At 41.5% G+C, this 15,148-nt stretch overlaps 1 protein-coding gene across 2 annotated transcripts in view; it reads left to right on the top strand.

Annotated features, from left to right (window-relative positions):
* The window catches only part of RGL1 (ral guanine nucleotide dissociation stimulator like 1), a 209,696-nt gene that overhangs the window by 155,340 nt on the left and 39,208 nt on the right, over positions 1-15,148 (top strand). For both annotated transcript variants that reach the window (XM_023549193.2, XM_010590951.3), the window contains exons 6-9: positions 2,758-2,882; positions 4,272-4,487; positions 8,095-8,198; positions 11,995-12,079. In XM_023549193.2, the coding sequence (XP_023404961.1) occupies positions 2,758-2,882; positions 4,272-4,487; positions 8,095-8,198; positions 11,995-12,079 (530 nt within the window). The remainder of the gene's footprint in view (positions 1-2,757; positions 2,883-4,271; positions 4,488-8,094; positions 8,199-11,994; positions 12,080-15,148) is intronic.

Genomic DNA, 15,148 nt, shown 5'->3' with positions numbered 1-15,148 from the left:
GGCTACCAAGTACTCTATATCTCAGATGACTTCATCTCCTGGGAATGTTTGAATACCAGGGGCACTCCTCCAGCTGCTGGCCCTCAGCTCCCTTTAGGCCCCCCTCCTCCCGGCCTGTCTTTGTGCTGGAGTGCAAAAGGCTGTGTCTGTGTTGGAGCCCAACTCCCCCCACGGGGGCTGCCCCTGGCTCCAGGCCTAATTGGGGAACCAGTGGGACCAGTCGTTCATTGTTTCCAATCCAGGGACTGGAAGGCAGCACTCATTTGGCAGGCTGTGGCAGGGTGAGGGGGACTGCCTAACTTTGGGAAGGCTTTTAGGCAATATCTTAAGAATGAATTTTTTCTCAGTTTGAAAAATTTTAATAAAAAAATCTCTAAACTCTCTGTTTATTAACTTCATGAGTCGTTAATAAGTTTTAGGAGCTTGGTACCCATGTGCTAATTCTACCTAGCTCTCCTCTATGCTTTTCAAAAGTTTTCACTTACTTATCTCAGGGAGAGAGTCAAAGCAGAAACAACGAAGACACAGACTAGGCCTCTACAGGGAAAGGGCCATGTAATCTTCAGGCACACCCACATTCTAATACATAGCAGGGCCACTATGTGTGTGCTGAAAGAATGAATGAGAACATCAAGCATTAGCACATAGCTTCCTTGGCCAAAGTGGATTAGTTTCTGCACTGCAGAATGATTGGAATATATTTATGTGATAGCTAGCAAGAAGAATGAGAAGCCCATTCTGAACCTGTGTTTGGAATTTAAAATTTCTGATTCCTCCACGGAATGAGAGAGTAGAAGAGTTGTGTGGAAGAAAAGTGGCGAAATCAGATGGCGTAAGGTCCTCTGTATGATGGGCTCTTCGCTTCCTTTAGCTTGAGGAGGACTGTGTTCTGGACCTGGAGGAGGGCTTTGAACTGCTTCTTTCCGGTTTAGTCATAACTGAGGAAGCGAAATGGGAACAGACCAGAATTTTTTTTTAAATTTGGGTAATCTCAGAATGATAACTGGAATGGGAAAAATTACGGATCGAAGCTCTGCTAGAGACCTAATTTCCTCTTAGAAAACAAGGGGAGCATACACACTGCATAGCAAACAGATCTCTTGCCCATTGGATTTTGAGCAGAGTCGGAAATAGAGGTGCCCCGTTCAAAGACAGCATCCACTGCGCCACTTTAAATGTGTGTCGCTCTCCGCAGTCCTGCCAGTAATCCAGTCCCACTCATCAGGTACCTGAAGGGTCTCACTACGCCTCTTCTGAGTCTCCTGTTCCCATTCTAGTCATTGTTCCAGATCATTCGAATGATAAAAATTGGGGTCTGTTTCAGTTTTGTTTTATTGGCCGTGACTGAATCGATTCAAAGCCTGGAGGCAGGATGTGATCCCCTCCTACTTTCTTCAGTCACAACTCAACCCTATTTGTGTCAGTATCTTTAACTCAAGGGTGAGGGGGGTCATCCTTTGATCACATACCTGTCACCAGAGTAGGCAGGTACCCACATGGTGCCACAACAGGGGAAGTGATGTAGGTTCTACCCTCGGCACCCCCCCTACTTGAAAAACTGAGAAAAGGCCACCCCAACTTGTTCCAAGATGCCTGTAAGGCTTTTATTCTACAAAGAAAGAGGGAAAAGCCTTAAAAATATAAACAGTCTGGGGGAGTAGTAGCACATCGATTTGAATTTATGCTAAGATGAAACTGAAGCAACTGGATTTTTTCCCCTGAGAATACGTTCGACAGGAAAGAGAGCCAGGAGTATGAAGAAAGATAATGTTGGGGAACAACCCAAGAAAGGTTCCAGAGAAGGGAGGCTGGGAAGTCAAGTCAGACTTCCCCCAATTCTACAGTCTTTCCAACTGGAAACCCGAGGTTCTAGTCCATATTCCTTCAGCTTTTTATTCAGACTCCTGGGAGTGATTTTCTCTCAACTTATTTAGGCTGTGTCCTATATAATTTTCTGATCGATGACCTTATCTATAATAAGGCTCAGTTGAATTCATAACAAAAAACTAAACCTGTTGGCATGAGTCTGTTCCAACTCATAGTGACCCTATAGGACAGAGTAGAACCTCCCCAAAGGGTTTAACTTTCCCAAAGGGTTTCCAAGGCTGTAAATCTTTAAGGAAGCAGATGGCCACATCTTTCTCCCATGGAGAGGCTGGTGAGTTCGAAACTGCCAACCTTTCGGTTAACAGCCGAGTCCTTAACCACTACTTCACACAGACTTAATTTCAGGTGGAAGCTGAAAGCTACTCTGAACATTTTGTGAATTCTGGAACTTCATTAGCATTTCTGACACTAAAGTGGCTCATCCCATCCCCCAAAGCTTAGGCTGTCCTCATGCCTGGGCCTTTCACATTCCTGGTTATAAGTGGCCCCATTATTAAGAGTTGCGGGGTTGGACTTTGAGAATTAGTTGGATTGATTCAGGAGCTGTCAGAGGGTTTGTGGGCAACCCTCTAAATACAATCCCTGCTTTGCTTCCCTGGATTTTGCCTGCCCTGGCTCTGTCCTAGACCTAGGAACAAGTGGTTTGGCAAAGTACCTGCACGAGGCGTCTGAGCTCGATAAAAATCTAAGAACATGCAGAGACTAAGAAGAGCTCCACTTCAAAATCAGGTTTATTGTGCTTTCTGTTCTCTCCCAATGGGTTTTCTGAAGGATTTGCCCTCCTCTTCCTAAGTGAAAGTTCAGTTTGACTCTGTAAGCAAGGTCATCTGCGGTGGCACCAAGATACTAATTTTTTTCATACTTGAACAGATGGGCTTCTCAATACCATTTCCTTCAGCCTGGAGGAGGAAGAGGAACCGGAGGGTGGAGGGCCAGCAGAATTCACGTTCTTCTCGGAAGATCTTGTGGCGGAGCAGCTGACCTATATGGATGCAGTACGTGCTCTCTGTGTACCGCAGATGTCCTTCCATTTACAACGTGGGGCAGTGACAGTGCTGGTGGCCCGGGGAGGGCAGTGGGGTTATGTGATTTGTTTTAAGTATTTTGGAATCCTTGAGAGAGGCTTTGCCTGTAAATGCAGGCTTAAGATGTGACTTGAATCAATCATATGAATAATTCAGGCCTGAGCTCTTCTAGCAGGTCTGGGTGAAGGTACTTTTTACTTGGAGCTCAAGACACAGGGGGAAATAAGAATTCTAATCCTGGTGAAACAGAATCTACTTCATTCCATGGGTATTTCTCTCCCTTTACACTCATAAATATTTCAGGATCTCAACTGTTTATTTGGAGGATTGTAAAGGGGTGAAAGTATAAATTAGGATAAAATTAATTCACTAAATCTACATGTAGCTTTATCTGGCAGCTCATTTCCATGTGTGCTTCCGATACTTTTGGAGTTTGAATATTTTCATTAGCAGTGCATAGTTGATTACGTCCGTCACATTTCCTAGCTCAACGTTAGTTGGTAAATAACAGTTACAGAAAAGATGACTATTACGGATTATCACAATGGTTTTAGCTCTTTTGCACTTACCACTTTAGAGAAAGCAGATAGAAAAGTGGCAGAGTTTCCATCTAATGAGCATGCAAATAAGATATTAGAAATAAATCAGATAGTCTATATAAAGTAAATGCTGGTGTTCTCGCTTTTAAACAAACCCCTGTACAACTTATATTGAATTGTTGTACCAATCAGAATCTGACTTGCCCAACAATTTTTTGTTGTTGTTCCACAAGAAGAGGGAAACTTTCATTGGTTATTTCCTCTAGGAAAAGGCCAGGAAACGGGACTTTAAACCCTTTTTCTTCCTCTTACTCTGTGATGTGGAATAGTTTCCCATGTGTCTGCTCCTGGTTTTCTTCATTTTGAATAACATGAACTTGTGCCATTGGTGCGTGTTGCATCTGGTGCCTTTCTGTGGCTCACTTTTCAGATGGTTGTGGAGCACCTGTATGCCTTATAGACAATTCATGGCCAATACACCATGCATGTGATTCTGATTTCAAAATTATTGATTGGTAATACAGATTTCACCTGACTTTCCTTGCAGGACAGAAAAGTCAAAATGTTTTAGGTTACTTTAGTTTCTTTTGGCCATTGTGTTAGTTTGCTCTGTTCAGCAGATTTAAGAACATGTGGCCTTTTCTGATCAATTAATATATTATTTACTTTTGTCTGTTGAAATGAACACCATGAGGCAAATCAAGTGGAAAAGGATTATTTATCTGTTCACCAAATACCAATTTACGGGTGACCCAGATGACATGCTTTGCCATGTGAAATGTCTATGCTATCATTAAAGTCAATTCCTCTTTTGTTCTAGCAACTATTCAAGAAAGTGGTGCCTCACCACTGCCTGGGCTGCATCTGGTCTCAAAGGGATAAGAAGGAAAACAAACATTTGGCTCCTACAATCCGGGCTACCATCTCTCAGTTTAATACCCTCACCAAATGTGTTGTCAGCACCATCCTAGGAGGCAAAGAACTCAAAACTCAGCAGCGAGCCAAAATCATCGAGAAGTGGATTAACATTGCTCATGCAAGTGTCTTTTAAAAAATATTCTTCATGCTTAGTAGATATTGGAGACAATTCTAGCACTCCGTTTAAATGGTTTAGCCATTTGTTTGAAAGGCAGTCTGTATTTGAGAGTTCATTGAGTTTGTTATTGTTTCAAAGTAAGGAGGAAAGTTGCTTTTCTTAACTTAGGAGCTTATTTATTTTCCCTTTTTTAAAAAATTGGTCCCTACTCACTTTTTCCTGCTTGTGGGCCCCATACTTTCACTTCTCCAGGGTAAGACATTCTGTCTCCTTTTTCCTTTGTATTTACCACAGAGTATCGTTCTCTGCCCCATGTTCAGGAAATATAAACCGAAGGTCTGAGTGTCAAACGCTGCTCTTCAGCCCAGAGTTATTACCTGTGTGCTTCTCAAGTACTTAGAAGCAGAAGAGCCGGTACCTTCTCAGAACCCTGATCTCTTTTCTGAAGTACTGAGAAGCTTACACAGATTTCTTATTAATCTGGGGCCTTTCTGAAGGCCTTAGACCTGAAGTTGGAGGGGAGAAGTGTATTCCTAGGCCTGAACTATGTTCTGCTGAGTATTAGATCCTGGATCTGATTCCCACATACCATATGACCTTCACTAAGCAGCAGCTTATTTCATGATCGAGAACATTTGAACAGTGTTGAGTTAGCAAATATTTCATGAGCTCCTAATATTCATAGGACTGCACACAATTGATTTGGCCCTACAGGAGCTTGTAGTCAAACAAGGAAGCCACACCACACTGGGATTATCTCAGCCTGGGCAGTTCTGTGAAAGTGGAGGAGGGAGAGACCACTTCTGAATGGGGTGATCAAAAAAGGCTTCCTGGATGAGGCGACATTCAAATTTAACTTTGAATAATAGGTAGGATCTTGGGCATTTAAAGGTTGGGGAGGGTATGTTTTTTCTAGACAGAAGAAATTGTATCAGTAAAAGCTATGCAATTAAGAGTGATTTTGAAAAATAATTATTATGTAAATTTCTTATTAGTCTGTGTTATAGGCTATATGAGGAACACTGGTGGAGCAATACTTAAGCACTCAGCTGCTAACTGAAAGGTTGGCAGTTTGAGTCCACCCAGTGGTTCCATGAGAGAAAGGGCTGGCAGTCTGCTCCCACGAAGATTACAGCCTAGAAAACCCTATGGGGCAGTTCTACTGTGTCACATGAAGTTGCTATGAGTCGAAATTGACTCAGTGACACCTATCAACAACACAACGTGGGCTATATGGGTCAAACCTCAACAAAAAAACAAAAACACATTTTGCTTTCTATCCCATTTTTTTCCCCCATTAAAGCTCAAATCTGTAGGACATAATACCTATGTCTTTCACAGTATCTTTTGTTGCCTTTGATTAAAGAGCAAGGACATATTTGTGCCAGAGAATTTGCCTTGTATTGGGTCTTCATGTGGTCTATTAGCCATAGACATTTTTGTCTGTGAAAAAAATGAGCAAGAAACAAAGAGGGTCTTAGGCAACTTACATTTCTCCTACTCTGAATTGAGCTTATTTCTCAAGAAGTAAGAGCTACTAAAGAAGTTTTGATAGAGTGTGATACAGCATGGAAGTCCTCTGACTTCTTAGAAGTATAAGAAAATATTTTTTGCCATAAATGCCATAGCATTTATAGCCCTTTACATTTTCTCAAAAGAAAATGCTCTACCTACCCCTAATCCATCCATTCAACTGCTAATAAAGTCTATAGAAAGAATATAGTGTGTGTGTGTAGGACACTGTGGCTCAAACAGTGACCTTTGGCCCAGGTTAAACATAAGTTGTGCATTTAGGTAATAATAAGAAATACAGGCTGAATACTTTGAAGCGTATTCCAAATCCCACAGCATGTACCAAAAGCCATGGGTCCTTACTCTTGGTGATAATGTTTTTTAGTGTTGAGCATGTTTTAGTCTTTGAAATTGTGCAGTGCAACTTATTAAAATAATGAAACTCATAGGTGGTTGTCTGCCAAGACTTATTTTTACGGTTTCTGCATTAATCAGTCAGTTTCTCTTGAGGGCCTGTTTGAAAAATGATAACAATTTTATACATAGAAGAGATTTCTGACCTAATATGACTATGTTTTCTTGGACTGGCCTTAATACTACTTTTCTACATTTGCATCACATATCTTGGAAGATACTTCCTTTTCCAGAAATGGGACCAGATGCATTTAAACACTTAGCTTAAGCCTCTTTCTGAATAATGTGTTCCATATGGTTATTATAATTTGCATGAAATATTTATTTATTGCAAGTTTCCTGATTTTTAGAACATAACTTTTAGATTCTGAACCTTTGTTGAACCGTGTACACATGGGCTCGGTGTCCAGACTGACTGTAATTCAGAGCTTTCTTTTTAAATAAGGACAAGGGGAGGAGGACACTGGGGCATTCAAAAAAAAAAAAAGAAGAAGAAGAAGAAGGCAGGCGTGACTTTTACAAAGTAAAGAAAATATTTGGGAGTTGGTTTGTTTGGCAGAGTTTTAACTTAGCCGTGCTAAGTTAGAGAATGCTCTTCTTCCGCCAAATTCAGGGTTTGCATTACTTCATGAGCTGATCCTCTTAAGCAATGTGCATTTATGCTGAACCGCTCTGGGACCCCTTGTCCCAGATGCTCTGCACAAAGCCAAATACTTGCTCATACAGTACACTTGCTTATACACACTGGATATGTTGTAGTTCTGGGTTGCTTGTATGTGAATCATCTCCTTTGACGTAAGGCATGGCTCACTCTCCCTCTTGTTGCCACTTTCTCAATGCCCTGTTTTGCTGTCCCCGTCATTCATTCAGTAGGACTTTGATGCCCAAGGTCACTGACTGCTCATACTCTGGGCTCCACATTGTAGCTTAAGGCTCAGGAGCGGAGAGCCTTTCTCTTTACCCCAGAATATGCCATCTAAAATGTTTCCTGTTCTCTTTCTAGTTTATTTTAAAACAGTGCCAAAATGAATTTTGTTTTGAAAACTCACATTATTTTGAAAGCATTGAAGTACCAAGGTGTTTGAGAATGTTTATGGTTGTGGGGCCAGCCAATTTGAAACAAAATGAATGTCTATAAAAATACTCCCTCTTGGCTAAGAGCATAAAAGCCAAGGTTCAACTTGTGGTGAGCTTTTACTGCCAAGTTACATACAGCTCTCTGGACACGGGCTTGGTCATGCGATGTTCGATACTCTCTGACCTCAGAGTGGCTGCTGCCCTGTTCACTTTGTGGGTCTACAGGATACAGTGATCTTTCATGTGTATCTTTAGGGCATCTGTGTGCTTTCAGCAGAAGAAAGTTTGCTTTCTCTAACATAGCTCTGCAGACGCACCTCCGTTAGTGTTTTTACTAGGCAAGCTGGAAACTATAAAACTGTAACAACAACGCAAAAAAATATATTAAAGAGAGAAAAACAAGCATAGCATGCCAAAATCTATAAAATGTTTCGGTGACTGGGGTGGGAGTAAGGAGCCATTTTTTGATGTTCAGTATTTATACAGCTGCCTGTTTAGTGGTAAGAATTCATAGCAGCTGTGATACCTCTAAAACAGGAAACCACCAACTCACTGCAATATTGATATTTAAATGCCTTTTATGTCTTAATCATTCGCCCTACAGGAGTGTAGAATCCTGAAGAATTTTTCCTCCCTGAGGGCCATCGTTTCGGCACTACAGTCTAATTCCATTTATCGGTTGAAGAAGACTTGGGCTGCCGTCCCAAAGTAAGTCCCCAAGTGTCTGCTCACCTTTTCCTTAGTTGCTGCATAAATGCTCTGGGTCCTCACCTTCAAAGCTCAGATTGTATAACTAGAGAAACAGTATGATCCAAGCAGCATGTATTTTATACTTAATGAGTAAAATTAATGAGTATTCAGGCAAGATTGCTGCAGAAATCAAACTCATTCTTCAAAGTGTGGCAATAGGTAAGGGTTATTGGCTTCAGAGACGATTTTAAGGATTTGTTTATTATCTAGATTTTGAGGAATAAAGTTGTGGAGTGATGGAGTTGCAGAAGTTTGCCATTACTTCTTGTTATTATTCAGCCTCATTCTAAAGCCCTGAGCTATTCCAAGATGTGAGGGATAACGTGTGCAGTCAGGACATTCGTTCTTGCTGTTCGCCAAGAAACCATTTAGTTAGTTTCTGCTTCAGCATATTAACAGCTGTCTTAGGGATGTAAAATCTCTCTAAGTGCTCCTTCCTAGGTACCTACCTGAAATGATTTAGCTGGCCACATTCAGTGCTGCTTTCTTCATATTTCTTGGGGCAACCTTGGGAGCAATTAACAATTTAATTTCCTTATTATTTTACTATTGCTGTATTCTTGCCGGCTAAGAGCATAAAAGCTCTTTTGCAGAATTTACAGAATGTCATTTGCAGATCAGAAGTTTTTTCGGAGGGAAGGGTAAGGGAGTAGGCAGTTCTGGTCTCATATCAGTACAGCTTTAAGAGCCTGGGGATTGTGGCATGGGTGTCAACCAGGCAGCTACATTCAACAACTCTCCCCAGCTTTGAACCAGTCTGGAAGTAAGGGTATATCAGGGAAGAATATGTAAATGGTTTCTAGTCTGTGCTGTCTGCAGTGTAGTCAGTTTCTGTCAAGAGGGAGACCAGCTGGCTCCCTAGGCAGGGCTTTAAAAAAAAAAAAAAAGAAACCCGTTGCTGTGGAGCCAACTCCAACTCACAGTGACCCTATAGGACAGAGTAGAACTGCTCCCATAGAGTTTCCAAGGAGTGCCTGGTGGATTTGAACTGCCGACCTTTTGGTTAGCAGCTGTAGCACTTAACCACTGCACCGGGCAGGTCTATTCAGGTGGAATTGGTCAGTTAGTCCTCAGGGTGGAAGGTCTAGGTATACAATTTCATCAGTTCACCAGAGCTGATTTAAGCCCTTAGGGACTGACAGTGTCTAAACTTGCAAGAGACTGAAATTGGTAAACCAGGGGAAGGTCTATTTGGGGGATGTAAAGTATTTACTTGGGAATGTGTTGATGGGTGAGGAGTCTACAAAAGTTGAAGTGGACGGTCTTAATGCCTAGTGTTACACAGCTGTAGAATCTGGATGCAACACAGCCCCTTGAATTCCAAAGCTCGAGCTCTGTTTACAACACTCTTATCTATCAGTAGAAGAACTGGCACATACGCTTTCCAGAGTCCAGTGCTATTTTCTTGATTACCATTGTTTTCATGGGTTCTGTCTCCTCTTCATTAACTTGAACAGTCAAGGCGATCGTGTGTGAAAGATTCTCCTTCTGCGTATGTCTTATGAAAGCTGTGGGCTACGCACAGTGAAAACTGTGAGAGCTGGAACTCAGTGGGACTGCCTTGTTTTTCTGGGTCTTACAAGTTTCCAGTCTTTGACAGGGTGCAGCCTTACCACTTTTCTGTCTCTCATTTTAGTGGAAAACTACTTGAGTTTTGCTTCTCTGACAGGTTTCCCACTTTATGCAGGTTCCAGCTTTCACAAGTTTTGCTGTAAAATCAGTAGATGATAGGTTCTGATGAAATACAGCGGGAAATTTAGAGGCATAGAGTCCGCATTCCCCCACCTCCATATCACTTCTTCTCTTCCTCATCACCTTTCCACAACTGCGGTATCAAAAGCAAAGGGATGGTCATATGTTAAAATGCAACCTTACCTGATTGCAATAAAAGATAATTGTGTCTTTCTTAGGTGGCTGATAAATAGAGCACTATGGGAAGTCACTTAGACTAGCAGTGATTCATTTCAGAGTGCGTTTGAGGCTAAAACACAAGCAAAAAATTAGTGGACTTGTATCTTAATCTCCTTGATTACCAGATGAGGAAGTCTATTCTTCCATCTGGCCTTTTTAACTACACCTACTCCCCTCTTATCAACTACATCATTATCCGGCATTATATGACAACAGTAAAAATTCACTATCCGACTATTTTGCACATTAACAATGTATATCTGGCAGTAATCCTTTCCTGCCCAGTGGGACATATAGCACTTACCTACATTTTCCACCTCTCAAGTCCAGAGGGACATATATGTCCCACGTAATATTTTGGGATCTGAGTGATCATCCTCCATTTTTGCATAACAACCTGGTCTTTGGAATATAACCATGCCGATAAGTGCGGAGTAGATGTATTTTTTTAAAAAAATGAAAGCCACATTCGTGGCTTTGTTTCTTGGTTGGTTGGTTTATATTTTAATAGAGATGCTATAGAAGTGTTATAGTTCGTTAAAGAAGATACTTCCATATCAGCTTTACGCATTTTCCATTGCTAAATGCAGGGGACAGGTTTAAGATATCTTATTTGGTTATTGGTTTCCTCATAAGCCTTTAAGTTTCTAGCTTTCAGAGGACAGAGAGGACATCTGTTTATTTCTCTTTATTTAGGGCCACATGTAATTGAGTTCTTAATCATTTCTTCCAAAATACAAATGTCTTTAATGTCTATTTAACGTAAGAGTCATATTACTTTTATTGCAAAATAAAATAGGTTCTTAATAATGGCTTTCTCAGGATAATTAAAATGTGGAATATATAATGATATTGCCCCCATTCATTCATTGCCTTCAGAACACTTCATGCAGTGACCCCAGAGGGGTGTGTAGAGAGAAGCGTGAGGCTTGTGGAGATGTAGTGTACTTGAAAGGGACAAGGGCAGAGTAGGTGCTTTCCATGTGTGATCCTCCTTACATTCACAGCAATTCTTTTTGAGGCAGCTACTAGTATTTCCAGTGTACAGATAAGAAAAATGAAACTCAGGGAAGTTAAGCAACTTGTCCAAGATCACATGGGAAATAAATGGCAGAGCTGGTATTTGAATGCCAACCCCTCTGACTCTAGACCCTACTGGTTGCACCATTCCACTCTGTCTCTGAGAGTGAGAACACTGGGCCGTAGGCAAGGAAGTTTTGATCTATACCAGGAGCTCTCAGCAGTTACTAGTGGAAACTAGGGAAAATCCCTGGCCTTGGCTTCTTGGTCTCTAAAATGAGGGGCCTGGCTAAGATGAACTCTTCGGTCCCATCAGGCTTTGTCTGTGTTGCTAAGATAGGTATTTTAAAAAAAAATTACTGAAAAGGACATGTCACAATTGTACAATTCGATGTCCCCACTTAACTTTTTTTTTATGATTATAGCATGAATTGTTAGAAAATACTCCTTTCTATACATAGATGGCTATGTCTACCTTAAAAAAAAAAAAAAAAGGTACCTTGCACGAAAAAATCACTGGCATCATCTATGCTCTTATTATTCACTGGTCTTGAGATCAATTTAATCAAACCCTGGTGGCATAGTGGTTAAGAGCTACAGCTGCTAACCAAAAGGTTGGCAGTTCGAATTCACCAGGTGCTCCTTGGGAACTCTGTGGTCAGTTCTACTCTGTCCTATAGGGTCACTATGAGTCAGAATCCACTCAACAGCAACGGTTTGTTTCTTTGTTTTTAATATCCGTAGGTACTGAGAACCGCTGGGCCAAAAATGTTGGGCTAACTAACTCTTCACTTGTTAATGTTTTCTCAATTCCTCTTCACAGGGACCGTATGCTGATGTTTGAAGAACTTTCACATATCTTCTCAGACCATAATAACCATTTGACCAGCCGGGAACTACTGATGAAGGTGAGGGTACTTGGTTGTTGTTATTGATGGGTGCTATGGAGTTGATTCTGACTTACAGTGAGTGACCCCATGTGTCAGAGTAGAACTCCCCCATAGGGTTTTTTAGGCTATAATCCCTTTTTTTAAAAAAAAAAATTTTATTGTGCTTTAAGTGAAAGTTTACAATCAAGTCAGTCTCTCATACAAAAATTTATATACACCTTGCTATATACTCCTTGTTGCTTTCCCCCTAATGAGACAGCACACTCGTTCTCTCTACTCTCTATTTTCATGCCTATTCGGCCAGCCTCTGACCCCCTCTGCCCTCTCATCTCCCTTCTAGACAGGAGCTGCCCACGTAGTCTCATGTGTCTACTTGATCCAAGAAGCTCACTCCTCACCAGTATTATTTTCTGTCCCATATTCCAGTCCAATCCCTGCCTGAAGAGTTGGCTTTGGGAATGGTTCCTGTCTTGGGCTAGCAGAAGGCCTGGGGACCATGACCTCCAGGGTCCTTCTAGTCTCAGTCAGACCATTAAGTCTGGTCTTTTTAAGAGAATTTGAGGTCAGCATCCCACTGCTCTCCTGCTCCCTCAGGGCTTCTCTGTTGTGTTCCTGTCAGGGTAGTCATCGGTTGTAGCTGGGCACCCTCTAGTTTTTCTGGTCTCAGGCTGATGTAGTAGGTTTATGTGGCCTTGTCTGTCTCCTGGGCTCCTAATTACCTTGTGTCTTTGGTGTTCTTGATTGTCCTTTGCTTCAGGTTGGTTGAGACCAATTGATGCATCTTAGAGGGCCACTTGCTTAGGCTATAATCTCTTGCGGAAACAGTTTGCCATGTCTTTCTCCTGCGGTGCCGCTATGTAGGTTCAAACCACCAACCTTTCAGTTAGTAGCCAAGTACTTACTAGAGTACTCAGGAGTGCTGTTCAAAGCTCTGGAATGCACTCAAAGGAAGAGTAGCCTGAATGCTCCTTAAAATTCATTAGTCTCTTAAGAAAGCCTAAGGTGACTAGAAGGCAGAATTTTTGTTTATTCATGCAGCATCTAAGAAACTTGGCACTCAAAAATTCAAAGTCCAATTGAGCACTCTCCACCTATCCTCCTTAGCGTCACTATTACGTAACCAGATGGTGAAACTCGTGCTCACACGTGTACTTCTTTCACAGGCTACTCTGCAAATACCAAGTGCTGGCACTTGCTGGTGGGTGAGAGGCCCTGGAATAGTCCTTCTCAGCAAAATGTCACCTGGAATGACAGAGCTCAAATCTGCAATTTTGCATTTTTTATTTGGACTAAATTGCACAATCTCTCAGTCAGCAATATTTCTTTCTTTCAAATTGTGCTTTAGGTGAAAGTTTACAGAGCAAATTAGTTTCTCATTAAATAATTAATACGTGTGTTTTTTTGTGACATTGGTTTGGTTGCTAACCCCACGAAGTGTCAGTACTCTCCCCTTCTCTACCTTGGGTTCCCCATTTCCATCCATCCAGCTTTCTTGTCCCCTCCTGCCTTCTCATCTTTGCCCCTGGGCTGGTGTGGCCATTTAGCCTAGTATACTTGGTTGAACTGTGTGTGTTGTTGTTTGTTTTATAGGCCTGTCTAACCTTTGGCTGAAGGGTGAACCGTAGGAGTAACTTCAGTACTGAGTTAAAAGGGCGCCCGGGGGCTATACACTCAGGTTTTCTCCAGTCTCTGTCAGACCAGTAAGTCTGGTCTTCCTGTGTGAGTTTGAATTTTGTTCTGCATTTTTCTCCAGCTCTGTCCGGGACCCTCTATTATGGTCAGTGGTGATAGCCAAGCACCATCTAGTTGTACTGGAGTCAGTCTGGTAGAGGCTGTGGTCCATTAGCAATATTTCTTGAATACCAGCTGAGTGCTGACTTCTCAGCTACCTGCTAGGTAAAGCATAGCTTAGTTCATTTTATTTCTGCAGACATTTGTTGAATGCCTAATGTTTGCAAAGGATTGGACTGGCCTCTAGGAATATGAAGATGACTAGCACAGACCCTGTCTTCTAGGGATTCACCTTCTAGTTGGTAGAGATAGACACTTAAATGGTAAGTGTCAAATAAAAGTAAAAATAACAGGTTGTGAGTAAATCACTAGAAGGGGAACTAAAATAGGTCACATACTTTCCTCATGTTGTTGTTAGGTGTCATCGAGTCAGTTCCAACTCATAGCGGCCCTATAAGACAGAGTAGAACTGCCCCGAAGGGTTTCTAAGGAGCAGCTGGTGGATTTGAACTGCCAACCTTTTGGTTAGCAGCTGAGCTCTTAACCACCACGCCACCAGGGCTCCACCTTCCTCACAACCTTTCCATAATATAGATTTTAGCATCCTTATTTTGCAGATAGCCAAGACTCAAGTAAGTAACATGCCCTCAGTCACACACCTGGTAGGTGGTGAAGATAAAATGTTAATTCTACCTGGTGACACTGTACAACCTGTGCTTTGATCACTTAGACACAAAGCTGTTTCTTCTGATGACTTGGGAATAGGGGACAGGGTGAATCAGGTAAAAGCTCCCTAGAGAAGATAAATCAGTAATCTCTTCAAAGCTTGATTGAGAACTCACTCTGTGCTGAGTATTCAAGATATAGCCATATAGAAGACAGTCCCTTATCCCAAGGGGGTTATAGTCTTATGGAGGTGATAGAAAAATAGACTATTCCAAAATAGTATGATAACGACTACCATAAACAGAAGCCCCGAACCGTGCAATTAAAAGATGTGATTCTTGTCCCTAATTTCCTCTTCTATAAATTGGACACAATAGCAGTATTTGGTCTATTGACCTCATAGAATTGTTTTGAAGATTGACTAAGGTAAGATACATGAAAGCACTATTTTTTTAATTATTTTTTTTAGTTTTAGTATTTGGAGAACTATCTACATATGGAGCCAAAGTATGCGTAACTAATGCAGGTAAATAAAATATCAGTTACATATTTGAGCTTAAGAGAGGACACTTGTAGTGGAGATGGACAGTCACGTGTAGGTGGGGTACTAACAAAAAGCATCCAGTTGACAACCCTTAGATTAGTCATCCTGTAAGGGCATCTATACAGTCTTCATGACTGGCCTCTTCC

Source organism: Loxodonta africana, chromosome 25 (assembly GCF_030014295.1).
Source record: "Loxodonta africana isolate mLoxAfr1 chromosome 25, mLoxAfr1.hap2, whole genome shotgun sequence".
In the NCBI taxonomy this organism is placed as follows: Eukaryota; Metazoa; Chordata; class Mammalia; order Proboscidea; family Elephantidae; genus Loxodonta; species Loxodonta africana.
The sequence above is the reverse complement of the archived record's forward strand: the minus strand, read 5'-3'. Positions and strand labels throughout refer to the sequence as shown.